Source organism: Postia placenta (genome assembly GCF_002117355.1).
Source record: "Postia placenta MAD-698-R-SB12 unplaced genomic scaffold POSPLAscaffold_2, whole genome shotgun sequence".
Classification (NCBI taxonomy): domain Eukaryota; kingdom Fungi; phylum Basidiomycota; class Agaricomycetes; order Polyporales; family Adustoporiaceae; genus Rhodonia; species Rhodonia placenta.
In genome coordinates this window covers 3,165,832-3,185,581 of record NW_020169833.1, presented here as the reverse complement: position 1 = coordinate 3,185,581, position 19,750 = coordinate 3,165,832, and the positions used below count along the sequence as shown (strand labels likewise).

The 19,750-nt window shown below is 53.7% G+C and overlaps 5 protein-coding genes across 5 annotated transcripts; 3 read left to right on the top strand and 2 right to left on the bottom strand.

The window, feature by feature from the left end:
* Positions 1-3,654: 3,654 nt before the first annotated feature.
* On the bottom strand, positions 3,655-4,921 carry POSPLADRAFT_1131022 (hypothetical protein; the record flags this gene model as incomplete). The annotated part of the gene is made up of 5 exons (XM_024484017.1): positions 3,655-3,945; positions 4,000-4,186; positions 4,241-4,331; positions 4,386-4,745; positions 4,801-4,921. 5 exons carry the CDS (start codon positions 4,919-4,921, stop codon positions 3,655-3,657), a joined length of 1,050 nt encoding a protein of 349 aa, XP_024343453.1.
* Positions 4,922-5,050: 129 nt separating this feature from the next.
* POSPLADRAFT_1053287 (hypothetical protein) lies at positions 5,051-5,681 on the bottom strand (the record flags this gene model as incomplete). The annotated part of the gene is made up of 5 exons (XM_024480374.1): positions 5,051-5,190; positions 5,244-5,318; positions 5,381-5,501; positions 5,559-5,569; positions 5,621-5,681. 5 exons carry the CDS (start codon positions 5,679-5,681, stop codon positions 5,051-5,053), a joined length of 408 nt encoding a protein of 135 aa, XP_024343452.1.
* A 1,575-nt stretch (positions 5,682-7,256) lies between these two features.
* Positions 7,257-9,040, top strand: POSPLADRAFT_1044027 (hypothetical protein; the record flags this gene model as incomplete). The annotated part of the gene is made up of 4 exons (XM_024478445.1): positions 7,257-7,295; positions 7,673-8,053; positions 8,099-8,309; positions 8,358-9,040. The coding sequence occupies 4 exons, from the start codon at positions 7,257-7,259 to the stop codon at positions 9,038-9,040; spliced, it is 1,314 nt and encodes a 437-aa protein (XP_024343451.1).
* A 3,613-nt stretch (positions 9,041-12,653) lies between these two features.
* Positions 12,654-15,955, top strand: POSPLADRAFT_1131534 (hypothetical protein; the record flags this gene model as incomplete). Its single annotated transcript, XM_024484097.1, has 13 exons — positions 12,654-12,843; positions 12,894-13,114; positions 13,165-13,245; positions 13,301-13,366; positions 13,419-13,665; positions 13,737-13,897; positions 13,987-14,206; positions 14,266-14,321; positions 14,377-14,541; positions 14,600-14,827; positions 14,887-15,438; positions 15,496-15,807; positions 15,875-15,955. 13 exons carry the CDS (start codon positions 12,654-12,656, stop codon positions 15,953-15,955), a joined length of 2,580 nt encoding a protein of 859 aa, XP_024343450.1.
* A 1,195-nt stretch (positions 15,956-17,150) lies between these two features.
* On the top strand, positions 17,151-19,405 carry POSPLADRAFT_1064823 (hypothetical protein; the record flags this gene model as incomplete). Its single annotated transcript, XM_024481854.1, has 8 exons — positions 17,151-17,408; positions 17,464-17,729; positions 17,842-18,013; positions 18,071-18,181; positions 18,235-18,434; positions 18,489-18,632; positions 18,684-19,128; positions 19,191-19,405. The coding sequence occupies 8 exons, from the start codon at positions 17,151-17,153 to the stop codon at positions 19,245-19,247; spliced, it is 1,653 nt and encodes a 550-aa protein (XP_024343449.1). The 3' UTR covers positions 19,248-19,405.
* Positions 19,406-19,750: the final 345 nt, after the last annotated feature.

Below are 19,750 nucleotides of genomic sequence, written 5' to 3'. Positions count from 1 at the left end.
GAGGCACTGGTACGGTTACGGTGGAAGTCATTTCGGGTAAAGTTATGGCAAGCGTAATTGAATAGCGACATCATGGACTCTGGCCTCGTCTTATAGCCACCTAGACAGCGGAAATGACGGATAGGTATCGTCGAGTGGAGTTGTCGGATAAGTTGGGGAGCGGGTTACCCGCATCTCAATCTGGACTGGACATTTACAGTGCTTCCGCACTTGTCAAGTGACCGAAGCCGAGGCTCAGTAGTCAGGATCAAAACTCTGCTCTGAACTTTGGCATCAGGCTCTCGACCAGAAGGAACGCCACATAGACCCAGCCTGTGCACTCAGCCGATATACATCCATCGTCCTCCTGCCTGTAGACATACCTTGAAATACTCACCGTTCGCTCGATGGTCACGCCAAACCACATCGCCTCCCTTTAATTGATCTTCTTCGGTCACCGTGAATTTGCAACGAAGAAGACAACACTGAGCGCGCAATCGCGCGAAGGGCACGGTGCAAGAGCAGGAAGAACATGTGTTGATGACCGTAGTACTTATGTGGCGTGCAGGGTCGATTCAGGGTCCTCCGGCGTATGGCCAGCCAATTATTGAGTAAGGTGGCGTGTCGAGCGGACGCAGAGACGGGGGATTGAGATTGAGAGACATTGCAGAGGCAGGAGCCGAGTCACGGCGCGTGGTCGGAGAGTCTGACTTTCGGACTTGGCTGAGAGTCATTGCGTCGCCATGCATCGTAGTCACATGCATTTTCCTATTCCTTCCGCCCCCCTGCGAGCCGCACCCACAAGACGGCCGTCAGTCAACAACCAAATCGTCAGCCGGCTTACTCGTGGCTGGTTACTGCTGGATACCTTCCCATTTTGTGCTTGAGCCCGCACCCGGATGATTGGCCCGAGATCGTCGTGCGTTGCCGGGGGGGATACACTATCCCAGTTAGCCTTTTGCTCCTCGAGGTCGAAATGCGTTATCGATGCACGCTCGAGCGCTGTTTGCGGTAGTTTTTGGATGCATGCAGGATTACCGTGTCCTTCAACGAGCTCCGGCCCCATACCGCCCGTCCTTAGTGAAGGGGGAGGAAGGCTAGAGCTACCGCGACATGAAGATCTACACCACCCTCCAGGTGAGTTCATCCACCGTGGCGCGTTAGCTGGCAATGGCCATAGACAGAGACCGATATTGCGACATGTGGACGGCACTTGTTTCCACTCACTGCTGCTCGTCGCTCCTTTCCAGGACAGCCCGTCAGTACGCGTTTCGACTATTGCACTCCTTATGCAGGGACCACATGAAATGGTCCCTCGACGTGCGGGCCGTCAGGACAACTAGTCGTGATAGGCCGAGATACGAGATTTATCGATCCTCGGGGCACTGTTTTACCGCGCTGAATCAGTTTAAAAGACCGCATCTGAGAGAGACAACCGACATGACAACAACCTACGACCCGCGACACTCCCGGCCTCTGCTCCTGCTTCAGCGCGAGCCGAATCATTGCTCGTGCAGCTGCCTCATCTTCCGTTCTCATGCATGGGCCCCATGTGGTTTTGTCTGTGCGCTGCTTCATCCTCGGGCAGATTGGTCTATGCATTCTATAGAAGTAAGTCAGACTGATTAATTGGGATGCACTGTCCACATTCTCGGGCTTCATACTAATAAGTCTATAGAACCCCCTTGCTTTCTCGTGCCCCCCTGGGAGCTCCTTGACACCTGGAGCCCCATTCTATGGTCTTGATTCTCCCTCTCATATGCACTGTGACAAACACCCAGCTACTGGGCTTTTGTTATAGTCCATACCATGAGAATGGAAGAATCGAGATCGCGGCATAGGGCTCTGTCTGTCGTATAGCATTCATAGTAGGGTTTGCCCATGGCGCGCACAACCTACTCATTTCTTCATATTCTGGTTCGTCGGAAGACGCGCCCTAGTGACACAGGGACATACAGGGCTCCCCGACAGTACGGCTGCCACCACTATGCAACGGGTACGCACCGTTCCATCACGCAAACAAATCTGGTTCTGACCTCTTCTCGTCCCAGAGGGACGATGCAGCGACAACGATGGTGATGGGATATTGGGCACTGCGTCAAGTCAGTGGTGCAATTACCCCACCGCAGGTACGCAGATCCTGATCTCGCTTCGCGGTCCTGCAAATCTCGTCGCTCACACGTGAATACGATCCGCCAATGACAGAAGGTCTATCTCGTCAACGGGAGCATTCACGATACATGATATTGCACGTAGAGCAATGTCTGTCTCCGCAAGTACTGGCAGACGCCGCGACAGGGCGACCTGGCGAGACTGGATGACTCCGTAGAGCGTATGCTATGATGCCAAGCGACGTACATCGTGGATTTCGAATAGACATAGTTGAGTTGGTGCAGCATCATCCACCTGCGACGCACTGAAAGGCTTTGAGCAAGGTGTGATTTAGTACGTACAGCGCAACATGCCGGTATGATTCAAGCGGCCGCGTCCATTACAGCACAACGCCGATCAAATTCTCTTCCGCTTTCATAACGCGGCTGTCGCAGGACCATATATATTGATACCCACTTCCCGCCATTATCATGGGTCTCGTCAGTATGCGGTGGCATCTGCTTCAAAGGCTCATTTCCTCCTAGTCTGTCTCACTGCTCTGGACACGTACATGTCACGGCTGCATCCGTGGCAGTTCTTCTGCGGATCTTGTCTGTTCACTCTAGGAGAGGATCCCATGTATGTACACCTCCGCACTTGCTCTCAGAACCACGCTGATCACAGCAGTATCTTTGCAATTGATTCCGTCGATACAAAGCCCCGAACATCGCTACCTCGCGATTGCCTTTTGTACCTGGCCAATTAGCCAAAGGCCCGTCAGCGCGCCGGGCCTCCTTTCATGAGGAGGGTTTAGGTCACCTGGCTGCTCACGCCCTCGCTGGCATCGTTATTCCTGGGTTTGGGATGGTCAGAAGACGAGTATACAACGCGGTGAGTGTGCTATTATTACCTCGTGCATTGTTGTTGTATCACACCGGACATCGGTAACCTTTTGTCAAATATTGAGTCTTCGTCTTGTCGTTGGCAATTCAATGCTGGTGGTACTATCCAATGCTCTTGCCAGGAAATCAAAATCAATGTGGCCATAAAGCGTCGCAAGGTCCACCGGGTCGATCATGCTGACGCTATGCAACTTATATCGATCAAGAACTATCCCGAACGCGCATCTGCGATTCAAGCTAGCTGCTACATGGATGCCTGTCCCAACGATATTATGAAGGCTCGCGTACTTTCTAACGGCAACGAGAGGTCACGGCTACGACGTCTCGTAGGTTGTCGAGTCCTTAACTGTGCGATCACGCTGCGTTTACCCTCACCCATCGAGCACAGTCGTCCAGCGCTCCATCAATCTTAACTCCGCGAACATCATGCGAGATGCCTCGCAGACGACCTTCCATCTACAAGTCTTCCACTCTGAGGCACTCATCAGGCACGCTCTGACAGAATTCGGAGCCAAACTGTGCGATGATGGACATTGACTACAGTGAGATAGAATGATACATGTGTATTGTACAGAGTATGCACCAACGACGCTTCTTGGATATAAGCTACGCTCCAGCTCCGACGCTCCGGTACGCATCTCCTCCGAATACGGGGAAGGCATTTGTGTGTGAAACATGGCAATCATGAGCTCGCCTTCCCGCTGAGTTCCCGCTCGACCTTGACGATGTCCTGGACATGCGGGTGTGCCCAGAGCGCCTCGAAGGCATCGGGCTCAATTGGAGGCAGCGGCTTACGCGGGAGGCCACCATAGCCGTACAGCTTCTCGATCAGTGCCTTCGTACCCGAAATCGAGGCCTTCGCAATCGTGAAGTCGGCCCTGCCGACAATGCCCTGGAGGCGCTGAGCCTCTGGGAGTAAGGAGGGGTTCGTGCGCACTCCCTCCGAGAGCTCGAAGAGCCGCACGATAGTATACTGTATATGTTGCGTTAGCCGAAAGGGCTGACAAACATTACGGAAGGTACCCACCGGAGCGACATTTGCGAGGCCAGTAATAGCACCATGGCCATTTGCGTACGCTGATGGGAGTAAGAAGTCGGCGTATCCGCCCAGCACCAGGAACGGGGCGTCCGGGTTTTTGCGAGGATATAACGAGGAAAAGGAAGCATCGGAAACAGTCGCACAGATCCGCGTGAGCTTGCCCACGTTGCCACATCTGTCGGATCTGGTTAGGACGCGTCTAGTTAGGGAGTACCTTAGCAGTACTGACGTTAGTTTTACTCCGGCTAGGTTCGGGTACTCTATGGCGAGCTCTGTGATGAGGTCTGAGTCAAGGTCTATGCCGCCGCTGGCACCAGGGTCTATAACAAGCAACTTAAGGTAACAGCAAGTGTACAAAGGGTCGCGCAACTTACAGTTGTAGATAAGAATCGGAATAGGACTCTTCTCGGATACCTCCGCCCAGAAGGCCTTCAGGGCCTTCTTGGTCAGCGCCCCAGCGAAATAGCCGCTTGCGATTACGATGGCGTAGTCCGCCCCTGCAGCAGCAGCTTCCTTGGTCAACTCCACGGTCTCTCGGGTGCTCCCTGTGCCCGTGCCCGCAATGATGGGTGTTTGTGTGAGACCCGCCTCGTCCAATGCTGCGCGCGCCGCATGAATAATCTCAATACGCTCGGAGTGCGTGAGATGCAACGCCTCGCCCATAGAGCCGGCAATCAGGGGGCGCACGCCGGCCTTCGCTGCGCGAACGACGTGTGACCTCAGCGCGTCAACGTCTGCATCCGGAAGCGTTAGAACCCGACCTCAGCTTTAGGCAACTAGGAAGCTCACCGAGATCCTCGGATCCGGCCTTGAAGAAGGTAGGGATAGGGGCGTAAACGCCTGGAGTGAGCGGGCGGGATATGCTCGCGCCATTAGGCCCTGTGTGCGCGTGGTTAGTTGCGTTGGCCATGGTTGAGGTAGGGATGAGCACAGGGATAGGCCGCCGTATAGGCAGCCAAAGTCCTCGACGAGTTATTAAAGGATTGAAGCTGTCGGAAAGGCCCGACGGCCCGACGGCCCGCTCGCGGTAATCACCCCATCACGTGCCGGCATCCCGAGCAACGGGCCGGCCAACCCCTTCCATCGCTTGCGCCCTGTCGGAGGCGCTGTCGGCCTGTGGTGGCGAGAACGAGACGGGACATTCAGCCTTCGTATCGCCGTTGGCCAAGAGAACGTCGCCTGAAAGGTAACTGTCACTTCAGTTCGGCAGCCCCCTGGCCGGTCCAGCGAACTTCCGCGCCGCGACACCTCACACCCCATGACTGTTGACCAAACCACGAGACGCAGTTCAGCCTGTTCAGGCTTACCTGTTAAGTCAGTGAGTACCCGTTTACAGTACGCTTTGTCGTGCGCTCGGGATATTGCTTACCATGCCGAAGTTTAGTGAATCGAGATTGAGGCTTTGGTTCACACCGATCACTCTTCTCCTGAATTCTAGGAACGAAGATAACGGGTGTTCCAGCGGGTGACTGGCCTTCCGTTGATGCTATCTGTGGTGTGCTATTAGATCAGCATTCTGCCATGTATTGCGTTGACCGTTTGATCACTGTAGCGCCACCTGTAAACTGGTAAATGCATCGTCCGGAACATTGCTTAATCTCTTACCCACCGTGTACTTTTAGAAGGAAGAAGAACCCTCCGCCACCGTCTCCCCAAAGCTCCCATGACATGACTGTAATACGGCAAAAGCCTTGGCTTTCTCCCCGCCTCACCTGGATCAAGATCATTCGCAATGACCTTAGCTTCACTGACATTCTTCTAGTGGTAGCTGTTGTTCTTCCTGTGTCAGAAGGGAAAGACGGGCCGCGAGAGGCCGTACAACGCGTCAACCCCATGATGCATGCTTGTTTTCGCTTGAAACGTCTATGCGAAGAGGCGCTGCTCAGGCGACTAGTTATGTCGGACGGCACACTAAAATGAGGGAGGGAGCCCCGTCAGGAAGCGCACTTCGTTCAGATATGCAGTAAATGGAAACTATCTCCAGCTATTGCAGGCGGAGCCGGAGATGGCCAACTTCCGTGTCAATTGAACCGCTGGATCCAATGGAGATAGGCCACAGGCAACACGAGGCAAGAACTACGCTGCCGTCCTGATAACCCACGAAATAGGGACATGGGTGAGAAAAAGGAAGCACATCTACGCTTAGCGGAAATGCGCGTACGAGCGGTGATCAAGAGAGCCCAAAATATCAAATTATAGACGCAATGTCACTGAACTCGATGGCAGAACCGCTCACAGAGATATGATATGGATTTACAATTGAGAATCGAAGAGGGGATAGGTGATCAGAATCCTTAGACGCAAACTCATGCAATCAACTGAAACAACGTACCGAGCAGACCTCCGCAATTAACCTTCTCCCTTCATTTCGGACCCCAGGGACTTTCCTCGGAGATTCACCTTAGCCAGACCCATGACAGACCTTGGGTAGAGCCGCCGTTGAGTATCACAGATTCATCTGGTGACACCGATGTTTAGAAGAGTCTAGAATGCATATTGGGATAAAAACTCAGTCGCTACACATATAGCAAACCAGAAAAGAGGTGTTTGTGATGTAAGCGCAGTTTTTTTATGTATTCAGCTTTGAGAACAAGGAAATTTCGCCGTATAATGCCGCCAGCGACGGTCTCGTAGACTTCACACCGCCACATGTGTGGCGTCCATGTCTTACGGCGTCACACTGTCACATACACGTGACCGTGGCGAAAGGCCGAGTCGGTCTGAAATCGGCGTTTCGGTTCGTCGGGTCGTTCAATGGTGCCGTGTTCTCGCTCAGAGCGGCCCGAAAAGCATGGGCCGTTGAGAACATTCTTAGAGATCTGATGCGCCACCGCCATAAAATTCTCCAATTGTACCAAGACTCAAGAGGTCGGACATGCCAATTACCCACTGGCACGGATCTGGCTAACGCGTTGAGTTTGGGGGCAAATGCAAGTATGAGGCGTGCCTATTGCGATGAAGTATTATGAGTCACTGCATGATTGATAGCTATGGGGCGAGGTACAGGATTTCCAACGTCATCCGAGATAACGTAATTAGAGAGCAAGCAAAATGCCCGATTTGGTTGCGGTGACCGTTACCATTCGGCGCTTGCACAGACTCACCACCTCGTCGAGCTGTGTTGTATCGTGCTTTTGTGCTCGTTTTCATCGCTGCTGCTGCTGCTGCATTTACCTTATAATTATCCTGAAATCGCATGAGCCTCGTGTAACTAATTGTGTGTGGTCTGCAGGCCACGGGAAACCATGCGCACTGCGCATGGCAACCCCGGGACTCCCAAAAAGGTAAGTGCTCAGCCTCGCTTTGTTCTGCGTCTGCAGTATATAAGGGCGGAGTGACCTTGTCAAACACGTACCGCATCTTATTTGTCCCGCTCTTCGTCGCCACTGCCCGCGGTCCTATCTGCTCACTAACACCATCTGATCTTGCCTATTATAGTTGCTGCGATCCATTTCCACATCAAATTCATCGATTGCTCCCGCTAAAGCTTCCTTTCACATCATTCAAATCAGTGGCGCAGTCAGATATACTCTGGCGACGTACAAAGCAAAGTAGGCCACTCCACTTTGACAACTCTCCGCTTTCTTATAAGTAGATAGCAGCTCTTCCGCCGCATCCGTCCCAGGCTGTCTCATAACTCCACAAACAAGCATACCTACAGGTATCGAGTTCTCAACGTTTCTCTTCCATCATGAGCTCTGCGTTTTATCACAACACACGACCCATCCTCTCGGATTCCCCCACACTCACGTACGACGCACCCACATATCCTGGATTGCATGGCTTCACGGGCACTGCCGCACTCCAATACCCAACGTCATCTATGCCTGCAGAGTACTTGTCTATGCATTCGAAGGAGCCCATCTTTGCTACCCCAACAAGTGCTATGACTCCACTGATACCGGCCGAACACTGTATCGCGTGCTACCCAAGGCGGGACTTTCCGGACTATCACTACAGCCTCGGTCCCGGCATGATCTCTGTACGAAGTCCTGACATCGAGCAGTACCTTGTGGCCCTTGCACGCAAGTATAGTATGGAGGTAGGTCAAGCTGCTGGGTCTGCTACATCATGGCCTACTTTTCAGTCTGCGGATTCGGCGCGTCTCAGTAGCGTCAAGGAAGTAAGGCGGCTGCTCGGATTCCAGCACGACAGTGACCTTCCGGACATGTGGTGCAAATATATCATAGCGCTCGCCGGACTGGCAACTTACCCCGATCCTAGTCATCCAGCACACGCTGCGTTGTGGGGGCCCGCGGTGCGCGATCGTACTGCGGCGATCATACATGAGATCTATGGTGCGTTGCCGTCGATTCTCTCAGGACGTCGAGTGACTGTGTTTGCAGGATACAATCCGCCACTGTTCGACGGGTCTGTTGTATACTTGCGGAGGGAGATATCTCCGCCTGACGTCCCCCCTGCACATAGGGCGCAAATCATAACGATGCCGCGCCACCGCGAGGCGGCTGCAGCCGATGTTGCCACTAACATCGCACCATCCGATTCCGATTCCGATTCCGATTCCGATTCCGATGAGCCACCTCGCAAGCGCGCGCGTTTCGTACACATTGCGCGGCAAGGCGCAGACCCCAACAAAGTCTTTGACGCGCTTGTAATGTCAAGATCAAAGCCAAAACTAGAGCCGACACGCCGCTTGACACGGCAGGCTGCCAGACTCGCCGCGATCGTGCCAGAACCTCCTACGTACCGTGGCCAGAGTCCGGAGGATGCAAGCACGCGCTCGAGCACAGCCGTGAGTTGCGATTCAGAGGAGACAGCCCTGGACACAATCGCAACCACACGGTGTCGCAAGAGGAAAGAAAGAGATGGCGATGATGTGCGGGATGAAGGAAGCGGGGAGCGCGAAGACGAAACGGACGCGCTGCCCGCGGATAGACCGCGCAAGACATCATGGGAGAGTAAACGCGCCACATCGACGAGTGCAGCCAAGGGCCCTACGCGATCACAAGGAAGTATCAATGCTGCGAGGGTGTCAATCACAAGAATGCGCAAGTCTAGGAAGGCATGAGGTGTTGCAAATGGACTCACATACGTTCGGATGTCCGTGCAGCATGGCACGATGATTGATATCCTGACAAGTCCGCTTGCTGTACATTAAATTATTGTTTTGCAGGAATCAGATTGTATTTATATATTCTCTTTTGTGTGCCACTGTTCGACATTGCGTTTGCCGCGCGATCATTCCCAGTGAAAAATAGCTCTGAGCTGATCGACGCTGGTGTGAGCTCATATGTGTTATCGATTGCCATCTGAGCTCTTATGCGTTGATCAGAGCACAATATGTGACTCACGTCAATGTCTCGACATTTGTTAGCTTAATGTCCAACGTTCGTGAGCTTAGTGCTGACTGCTTAACGTAACGGACGCCGTTAACGTTGTGCTTGGCCTGCTTGCACTGCGCGCGTGTCACTGTACGCGTTCTAACATGAATTGTTTTCCGCATGTGCGCATAGTTCGTTGCTGCCCTGTTTCCCTCCTGATTCCATGGCATCCTCATCGAGTAACTACCGCTGGTGCAATGAGCCTGTCTGATGCAGTCAGTGCTAGCTATACTGGATTAGCTCGGTCAGCTCGACACATTCAGTGACTTTGTTCATGGGGATGAATACATCAAAGGCGAAGAATGTCAACTCGTTTCTGTATCCAGGCCTGCATCATCTCGGTGCTCTCATGAACGAAGGCCTGCCCGTCTGGGATCCATTACGTCAGGTACACTATCTTTCGTAGCCTTCTGACGTCACTCTCTGCCTCCACAGGCGCCCGGTCTTCCTCTCCCCACGTCTCTGCGCTCTTCCTTTCCTCTCCCCACTGCCATACACACTCACTGCCCCCAGTCCGCGCAAACGACGTTAAAGCTGCCTACACTGCCTATGTCTTGTCTGACAAGAAAAATGGAGAGATCACGCGTGAAACAACTGCGCGGGGCCGCATACAATCCTGGTGCGCATATTGAAGGCTAACGAGTGAGAGCTATACAGAGTGACATTGGCTTCAGTACGAACTTAAGGAGCGGACTCGGTAAATACATATACAGAGTTGTATCTAAGGTATGTCAGTATGATAGTATGGGGCGAACAATGCGCTAACGACTTGCTTCAGTACGACCTTAAGGAGCGAACTGAAGCCTGTTCGTGTCCACGATGCGAACACTCTATCGAACGAAAGGGGACCCGAACTGTATAGTACGCCATACAATGAGCAAACAAAGTCCGAATCGTGCCATTGGCGCATCATCGCCGGACGTCTCAACGACTTTGAAGGGGTCTCCGACGAAGCCCGCGCTAAGGCTTGCGCTCTGACAGTGCAATCCTGATGATTCTTTGTTACATGCGCAGAGTGCGTTTGCCATGGTTGCACAACGTCTCATCTGGAGGGTTCATGCACGAAAAGATTGCGCAGGCTCGCGCACAATCTTGGTACGCAAATCTTGGTGTGCAATCCTGTTGATTTTATGTAATATGGAGCTCTAGCTCTGCCCCTCGCGTTTCTGAGTATCCCCCGCGCTACGGTAGGCACGACCGCTCTCCTCCTCCGTGATCATGCATACGAGCGAAACGGGACGAGTGCTGGGTCCGCTCGCATAACATCGGGTGGACGGGGTTCAACTCGGCTGTTTGACAGAGTGCGACGTGGGTGCAAGAGGATACCATGGGACCATGGGATGGGCTCTCAGCTGGCACGGTCAGCGTTGGTACGTCCCCTTTACATTTGCCATTTGCCATTCTGCTGATCTGTGTGTACATATTGCTCGTCTATCTAGCCCATCTGCACCCCCTACGTATCACCCTCGCACTGTCCCTTGTATCGGCACTCCTGTCATGGTTAGCTCTGCACCATGTTCGCATTTTTAGAATAATCCCGCTGACCGCGTGTCCCCACACACACATCGCGCCGCAGTGCGCACGAGGAGGTGGAGGTGCAACTACCAGGCGGATGGGTGACGAGTGCGAGGATCAGGTGCGCAGGGTACAGAGAGCGAGTGGAATGGGGAGCGGGGAGCAGGGAGCAGGGAGTAGGGAGCGGGGTACAGGGAGCAGTGTTATGTACTCATATGGACGCATACCAGCGAGGATGTTCGAATTAATATAATATGCGTTGATATGTGCTAGTCGATTCGAACATACTCACACATATCGCGACACACTGACACAGATAACGGTATGTGTTTTTGCCATTTAGTATGTTACGATATGGGCAGGTATGTGTTTTGGGGCCCTCGGACCGACGCATACCAGCGTCGATCAGCTCAGAGCTATTTCTCACTGGGGCTGAACTCTGAGTCACTTACTTAGGGAGAATCTGAGCACGTGATCCTGCACGTATTCATGTGGATGTTGGGAAGACACGAGGAGCAACGGCATCACGACAAAACTTGATCAGCAAGAGGGGGGCATGTAGGGAAACTGACATAGACATCAACATACGGGCAGTTTTGCAGAGGGACGCGCGTTAGCGATGATATTGCGTTCACAGGATATGCTGGGAAACATCTGGCTTTGCTTTCCGTCAAGGCGCTTCGCACGACACTGATCAATGGCGTACCGACAAACACACGGCATTATGCGCGACGCACCGGCGAATACACAGTTGTTCCTTTTCTTTCTGCTCATCCATCCGTTCTGGCTCTGGAATGGTTCAGGAATCTAACGCGTACCCTTTTATTGTTTTCCTCCGGCCTTCGGGCTTGCGAAGGTGGTACATTGCACATCAACAGCAGGAACGAGCCTGTAAAGCTGCAATGGTGCAGCATTAAGATCACAGCACTATGGAGTGCAGAAGGTGTTTGTTTTTCCGTCAGCTGGTAAGTGGCGCCAATCGGAGACTTCGAGTGTGTTGGCAGACATAGTGTCTATGCACGAACTTGCTGGCACGTCCGACCACATATACACCGCTACGGCGTCGCCGGAGGCCTGTGCCCGAACAAGCTCGATCGCCGGCCCGACCCCGGCCGCCACGCGAAAATGGCAGTCAAGCTGCTGTATATAGCAACTCTACGCAAGTAGTGACGTCATGTGGGGGACGCTGGAAGTAGAATGGAGCGCATGACGTCCGCCAAGCAGCGTCGCAGGAGCACCAATATCATCTAATGCGTCGCCAGCATCCTCCAAATTCCCCCACCATTCCCTCTCCCTCTTCTTGCTTCTTGAATGCCTACCATGTCCAGCATCAAGAAAGCCATCCACCGCGCACGCACGTCCGTCTCCAATCTCTCTTCCCGCAGCAAGTCGCCGCTACCGTCGCCCACGTCCCAAACCACTAATGGCAAGGCACACCCTTTTCTCAACGGCGACGCGAAGGCAGCAAACGGTGTGCCACAAATAGTCGTCGACAACACCAACGCGCAGGGTGAGACCGCCGCGCAGGAGCAACAGCAGAATGTCCCCGACGACCCGCGCCAAACAAACCACTTGCAACGACCATCCACAAATTCCAGATCGCGAAGGCTGTCGTTCACAGAGCAGAAGGCAGAGAGGCGGGATGAGCGCAGAGGGAAGGACGAGGAAGAGGACAGGGCGCGCAAAGAAAGGCAGAAGAAATTATATGATGAGGTGCGCTTGAGATGTGTCCGTCTCGCGTTCTTCATGTTGACTTCTGTCTGTAGGACCCGCTGCGAGACAGCTATGGCGACCTACCACTCAACATGTCCCAACAAGTGTCAGGTGCTTGCATCTAGCAAGAATTCTCTCAGCAGACCTGGTGTACTGATTTCTGACACAGAATCCCGCCTTCATTCGCTGATCGGGGTCGCGAGCATGAACGAGGGGCAGCATGTCACATTCCAGGCCCGTGTTCACCACATTCGACCACTAGGTATGACGCACATTTGAACCTAGCGCCCGTACGCGCTCATCCTTAGCTAGGATCCAAAATCATCTTTATGGTCTTCCGAAGTCAATTGACGACGCTGCAAGGGGTGTTGACGGAGGAGGAAGGGGTTATCTCACACAATATGGTCCGATGGGCCGAGGGCTTAAATCGCGAAACCATCGTCCTCGTCAAAGGCGTCGTACAGAGGCCGCCGGACGGCCAGGAGGAAGTACACAGTACGCGAGTACATAACCATGAGGTCAAGATCCAGAAGGTGAGACGTTGTGATGTGCTGTGAGTGGCAGTTGATACATCTTGTGACAGTTGTATGTTATCGTTGGCCCAACGTCGACGTTGCCGTTTCAGGTCGAAGGTGTCTCCAGGACAGAGGAAGCTGATTCCAAGGTGAGTATATGCGGTAGGCTTCGCATCATGGGGGTCGTCGTAACGGTGATATTAGGAAGACGCGCATTTGCCTCGCGTCAACCAAGCTACGCGATTTACCAATCGCGTGCTGGATCTGCGAGTACGTGTGGACATCAATCTCTCGTGTCTCCATTTCCTCATCGATCGCGCAGTTACCTGCAAATCAAGCGATTTTCCGGATACACGCAGGGGTCTGCCTGCTGTTCCGGGAGTTCCTGCAGAGCCAGGGCTTTCTCGAGATTCAGTCGAGCAAATTTCAGGAGTCGAGCACAGAGAGTGGTGCAGAAGTATTCAAGGTGGACTACTTCCGACGGCCGGCGTTCCTCGCTCAGAGCCCACAGCTCGCGAAGCAGATGTGCATTGCGGCAGATATGGAGAGAGTATTCGAGATCGGGCCTGGTGCGTCTTTTCTGGAGTTCGCAGTAAAGCTACAGGTATCGCTAACCGATTATATGCGCTGGTGGTTGCAGTCTTTAGGGCTGAGAATTCAAATACTCACCGACACTTGACCGAATTCATTGGTCTTGACCTGGAAATGCAGTTCGAATCGCATTATCACGAGGTGTTGGACATAATCGACAGGATGTTCATCCACATGTTTCGTGGCCTGCAAGAGAGGTTCCGGGAAGAGGTCGGTACTCTCTCTTGCTCATCGCATCCTATTGGTGTTCACGTCTTGTTTTCTACCCTCGTGTCTTGACGTGCGTATCATATTGGCAGATCGAGGTCGTGAAAGTACAGTTCCCGCACGATGACCTCGTCATTCTGGATGAGACACCACGGTTGAAGTTTGCTGAAGGCATTGGGATGCTGAAGGAGAGCGGGTGGAAGGAGGAGGATGGGTCGCCGGCGGATGAGTGGGATGACTTGAGCACGGCGGCAGAACGACGGTTGGGTCAGTTAGTGAAAGAGAAGTACGGTGCAGATTACTACATCTTAGGTGAGTGATCAGTCGCTGTGGAGCGAACGGTGAAGCGGAATTGACGAGGGACGGGGTAGATAAGTTCCCACTTGAGGCCCGGCCGTTCTATACGATGCTAGATCCTGAGGACGACGTGAGTTACGGTCGAACGTCATATAATTTCTGAATGCTGACGCGTATCTTTGTAGCGTCTATCCAATTCATTTGACATCTTCCTGCGTGGCGAGGAGATTCTGTCCGGAGGGCAGCGAATACATGTTGCACCAATGCTGGAAGAGCGCATGCGAGCCGCCGGGATCGACCCCGAGAGTATGAAGGACTACGTGAACGGCTTTCGCTGGGGCTGCCCACCTGTGAGTATTCGTTTACCTATCCTGTTGTGTATACTCACCATATCACCTTGCGTACCAGCACGGTGGAGGCGGCGTTGGCCTGGAGCGGGTCGTCATGCTCTTTCTCAAGTTGGGTGATATTCGCCACGCAAGTCTGTTCCCACGAGACCCGAAGAGTTTCGCAAAGAACGGTAAGGACCTAGCCGAAGCATCCATGAGCGCAGCAATGGCTATGGTCCTGCACGGACCCGAGGAAAAGACATTCCAGGAGGGTCATCCACACGGTGACCTGCCTCCTCTCGAGGACGTAAGTGATCTGCTACCATTGTCCTCAGGCTGAGGTGACATACTGACAGGGAGGAGCAGCTCATCGCGCACTACGGCGATTCGACGAACACCTCGTGGATAGACCCTGCGTGGACAGTGTGGCGGGACACAAAGACCGGGGCGGCGGTCGGCTACATCACGCAGAGCCACTTTGCTGTCGCTTTCGGTAACCCGCTGTGCGAGCAGAAGCAGATGTTAGGCGTGATCAACGCGTACTTGCAGCACATCGAGGAGAAGAAGCTCAAACCAGTGTGGTGCTGCATAGGCCAAGAGACCGAGCGCGTACTGGCCGAAGAGCTACATTGGAGCGCGATTATAGCGGTGGCGGAGGAACGCCTCAATCCGATCGAGGTGGACCCGGCGTCGAATGACAAGACGGTGCGGCGGAAGGTACATAGAGCAGAGAGAGACGGGGTGAAGATCATCGAGATAGACGGAGAACCCGAGGATGACATCCGCCAGAAGTTGGAGGAGCGGTGCCAGGAGTGGTCGGAGCACCGCAAGGGCACGCAGATACACCTGACGGGCGTGCGACCGTTCGACGACACGCAGCATCGGAAGTACTTCTACGCAGTTGACAAGGACGGCAAGGTAAGCATTCTTGTCCCTGTGTACTCGTATAATCAGGGGCTCACGAGTGCGCTGTAGCCGTGTGCTATGGTCGTCCTCGCACAACTGTCACCGGCGCACGGTTTCCAAGTCAAGTGGGCGCTCGAGTTCCCCGGAGCACCCCTAGGCGCAATCGAATATATCCTGACGCACGTCATCAAGAAGCTAGGCGATGCGGGTATCCGGTGCGCGACATTCGGCGCGGGCGCGACGGATCGGCTACAGCGCGTGGAGAACGTCGGCGGATTTCGTGTGCGAACGCTCGAAAAGACGTACAACGGGCTCTCGTCGCATTTCAACCTTTCTGGGAAGGGCGACTTCCGCCAGAAATTCGGCATCCACCCGGAGCCGGTGAGTGGCCTTCTGTATCTGGTGTCGTTGTGGGAGGGTGTCTGACCTCGGCGTCGCATGTCTGCAGATGTACATCTGCTATCCTAAGGGTGGCTTGGGCGTGAAAGGCATAGAGGCGATCATGGGGGCGCTACAAATGCCAAAGTGAATGTGCGCAGCTTTCTTTCGTGCAATGTGTCTGTTTGATCGTATCCCCGCATTGGATTTGTATATCATACTATACACGCTGTGCCGCCGCTTGTGCTGATAACCTACGGATACGGAATCGCCGGTGTGTTTTGGTCCCCTTGATGATACCGTACATGCTGCTCGTCAGTCTCCACTACTTACATTATTCACGGATGAAATTACCTCTAATGCGACGGACTGGATGTTCATGGGACACCTTTACGGTTTCTATAGACGCAATACCACTGCGCGGTGCCAATGAACCTAATGTGGACTTTGTGAAGGCTGCTCGCCAGTAGATTTAATATGATCAAATCGACTCTGTGGGATGTGAACGGGTTTGAATGGAGGTGATTGTGAGTAGGGAGTCCTCGTATTCCGACAAATATGGGTCTGCAGGTGGATCTCAATCTCGATTCGCCGGTTTTGCCCGATGTCTACAGAGCGCACATCTGAGTCACCGTTCTTTGACCATCTACTACGACTTGCTTCGAGTTGACCGTCTTGTTTTCTCAAATTTCATGTCAATTCTGCTCGCTGCCATGGACTTTCCATCACTTCAGATTTCGCCTCATCTACTCGCAATAGTCCCACTACTACGGCTATGCTGCCGCTGCGTTGGCCCAGCATGAATATGCTGGTTGCCTAGTGTCTCTTATCCGCCCATGTGGTCATCTCATCGGAATGGAAATCAACACCAGTGCTACCCATCCGGTGGTGAATTGCATAATTGCGACCCGGTGCACATGCATCTGTAGAGGGCTGGTCGCGGACGATCCCCATTCTGCTCCTACGCTGACACTGACACCACTGAGACACCGAAGGTGTCCTCGGGCGTTCTTCCGTCGGTGGTGTATGACTCAGAAACGGCTTGCCGATTTCATCTCACTGCCTCCGTCCATGTGCACCGTGCTTCGGATTTTGATCGACGCGTGTAACGCCGAGCAAATTCGGTAGTGAAGCCATTCGGGACATGGGGCACGAGTTGATGGTCCTATGTGTCCACGCTGGTTGGCGTGCATTCGCCGATGCGGTCGTATTCGTAAGTCCGGAGCTTCGTGGCATCCTGTACCCGCTATGCGAATCAGCCTCTATAAAATAACGCTGCTCTCCTTGTCCGCTCTCCAACTTGAAGTGTACTGCCAGTGGGGCACTCTGGTCCAGGTGTCGTCGCCATGCTCCGACTCAGCATTCTCGTGCTTTCTTTGAGTTCGCTCATTTGGGGCAAGCCTTTGGCTAGCACCATGAAAGTTCTTGGGCGGCGAGAGGCTCTGCCTGCGGGCTTTACACTGACTGAGCCAGCTTCTCCTGACACTATACTCAAGCTGCGCATTGCGCTCGCACAGAGCAACCCCGCCGGGCTCGAGGACGCCCTCTACGATGTCAGCACTCCATCAAGTCCAAACTATGGCCAATTCTTGACCAAGGAGGAGGTTTGTCGTCCTCATTACACACCTGCTATCATCGCACGAACATTACTCTTTTCAGGCTGCGAGCTTTGTTGTGCCTTCACCCGAAACTCAAGCCACCGTGAACGCGTGGCTGGCACAGCACGATATCGATGCGACACCTCTAACACCCTCCGGTGACTGGCTGAGCTTTCAGGTTCCAGTTAGCAAGGCGAACGAGATCTTCGAGGCTGAATTCAACGTCTATACGCATGGTGACACAGGGAGGCAGACAATCCGGACGATGTCATACTCCATCCCTCAAGAGCTGCAGGGCCATCTCACCGTCGTCTACCCTACGACAACGTAGGTCTGCATGCGGATGCTGTTCTCGAATTCAATGGCTCAATCATTCGTCCAGGTTTCCGAGTATGAGAAAAAAGTCACCAACTTTGGGCTCAGTGCACGATTCGCGCAGGCGTGCTCTGCAGTCTGACAACTCGGCCGTCGCCTCGTCGTGTGCGAATGAGATCACGCCGTCGTGCCTACAGTCTCTCTACGGCATCCCTACCACGCCCGCCACGCAAAGCTCGAACAAGATTGGCGTGGCTGGGTTTGACGAACAATATGCTGACGATCAGGATTTGAAGGTTGGTCTTCGCGTATCAACGAATATGTGCTACTCGACGTTGACTTTGTCGCCATAGACCTTCCTCAAGACGTACCGTCCGGACACGTCTGACACCACTACATTCACTGTGCAGACGCTGGATGGAGGATCCAACTCCCAGCAACCGTCAGATGCAGGCACTGAGGCGGTCAGTCATTGAAACGACCTCTAAACTGTTCCTGACTATCGTCCGTAATCCAGAGCCTGGACATTCAGTACACCGTTGGAGTTGCTACGAATGTGTCTACGATCTTCATCTCGGCAGGGGAGCAAAACCATGATGGCGACCTCGAAGGGTTTCTAGACATGGCAAATTTCTTGCTCAACGAAGACTCGCTTCCACAGGTCTTCACGACCAGCTATGGCCCTAATGAGAATGACATACCGCTTGATCTGTCTATGTGAGCACAGACATGACGGCCAGTCAGATTAAGTAAACTCACGTTTATGTGTAGCAACGTGTGCAACGCCTACGCTCAACTGGGAGCCCGTGGTGTCTCAGTTCTCTTCGCATCCGGTGACGGCGGAGTCTCGGGAACGCAATATGACTCTTCGTGCAGCGGCGAATTCATCGTGCCATTCCCTTGTGGTTGCCCATAGTAAGTGACCTCACAACGCATCATAGTCTAGCATTCAACATCGTCTTGCAGCCACACCAGCGTCGGTTCTACTAACGGAATCAGCCCTGAAACCGCCGCAGACTTTTCTTCCGGGGGCTTTTCGAACTATTTTGCGCGCCCGTCGTACCAGGATACAGCTGTATCCGCCTACCTTGACTTCCTCGGCGACAAGTACAAGGGGCTTTACAACGCGTCCGGACGCGGTTTCCCGGACATCTCCACGCAGGGCGTGAACTTCGACGTGGTGATCGACACGGAAGTGCAGCAAGTGAGCGGGACGAGCGCGTCGAGTCCGACGTTTGCGTCCGTCATCGCACTCATCAACGACGAGCTCATTGCGGCGGGCAAGAGCCCTCTTGGATTCCTCAACCCCTGGCTGTACTCGACGGCGTCCGACGCGCTGAACGACATCACCGAGGGGGACAACCCGGGCTGCGGTACGGATGGCTTCTCAGCAACGACTGGGTGGGATCCGGTACGTGTTTATGGTCCTGCTGTGTCAAGGGAGTGCAGTCTTGACAAAGTATATGGCCGTAGGTCACTGGATGGGGGACCCCGAACTACGCCAAGTTGAGAGCTGCGGCTGGCTTGTAGAGGGTCGAGTTCGCGTTTTCCTGCCAGCATTGTAGGCTGTTGTTTTCGCATACCCGCCGCCACACCAGACATATCAGCCGAGTGGATCGGGTCTGTCGGTAACCAGTATTGTAGCTCCGCTTGAATGAAGATGAAGTGATCAGCGTCTGAGTGCTTCCCATCGCAGTCTCGAACCGGGTGCAGATGAAGGTCAAGCTACCGGAGCAGCCACTGGCAAATCCAGGTGGCAAATGCCTGCTTTGTGTGGTCAGGTGAGCCATGCGTTGTGGCGGCAAGATCTTTCAAAGTCCAAGGACCCTTCTAATCCGACACCTTCCCGGAGCTATTCTAAGCTACACGGACCATATGGACCATCTTGATGTGGTTTGTGTATTAGTCAAGGATAGGCGTCGCGACTCCGCCAAGCCGACGTATGTACACTTTTCACAGCATTTGATATCGGTCCACATTCCATTGCTTCTGTCGCGGTCTCGTCAAGCCCGGCTTCACATGTGCTCCTCGGG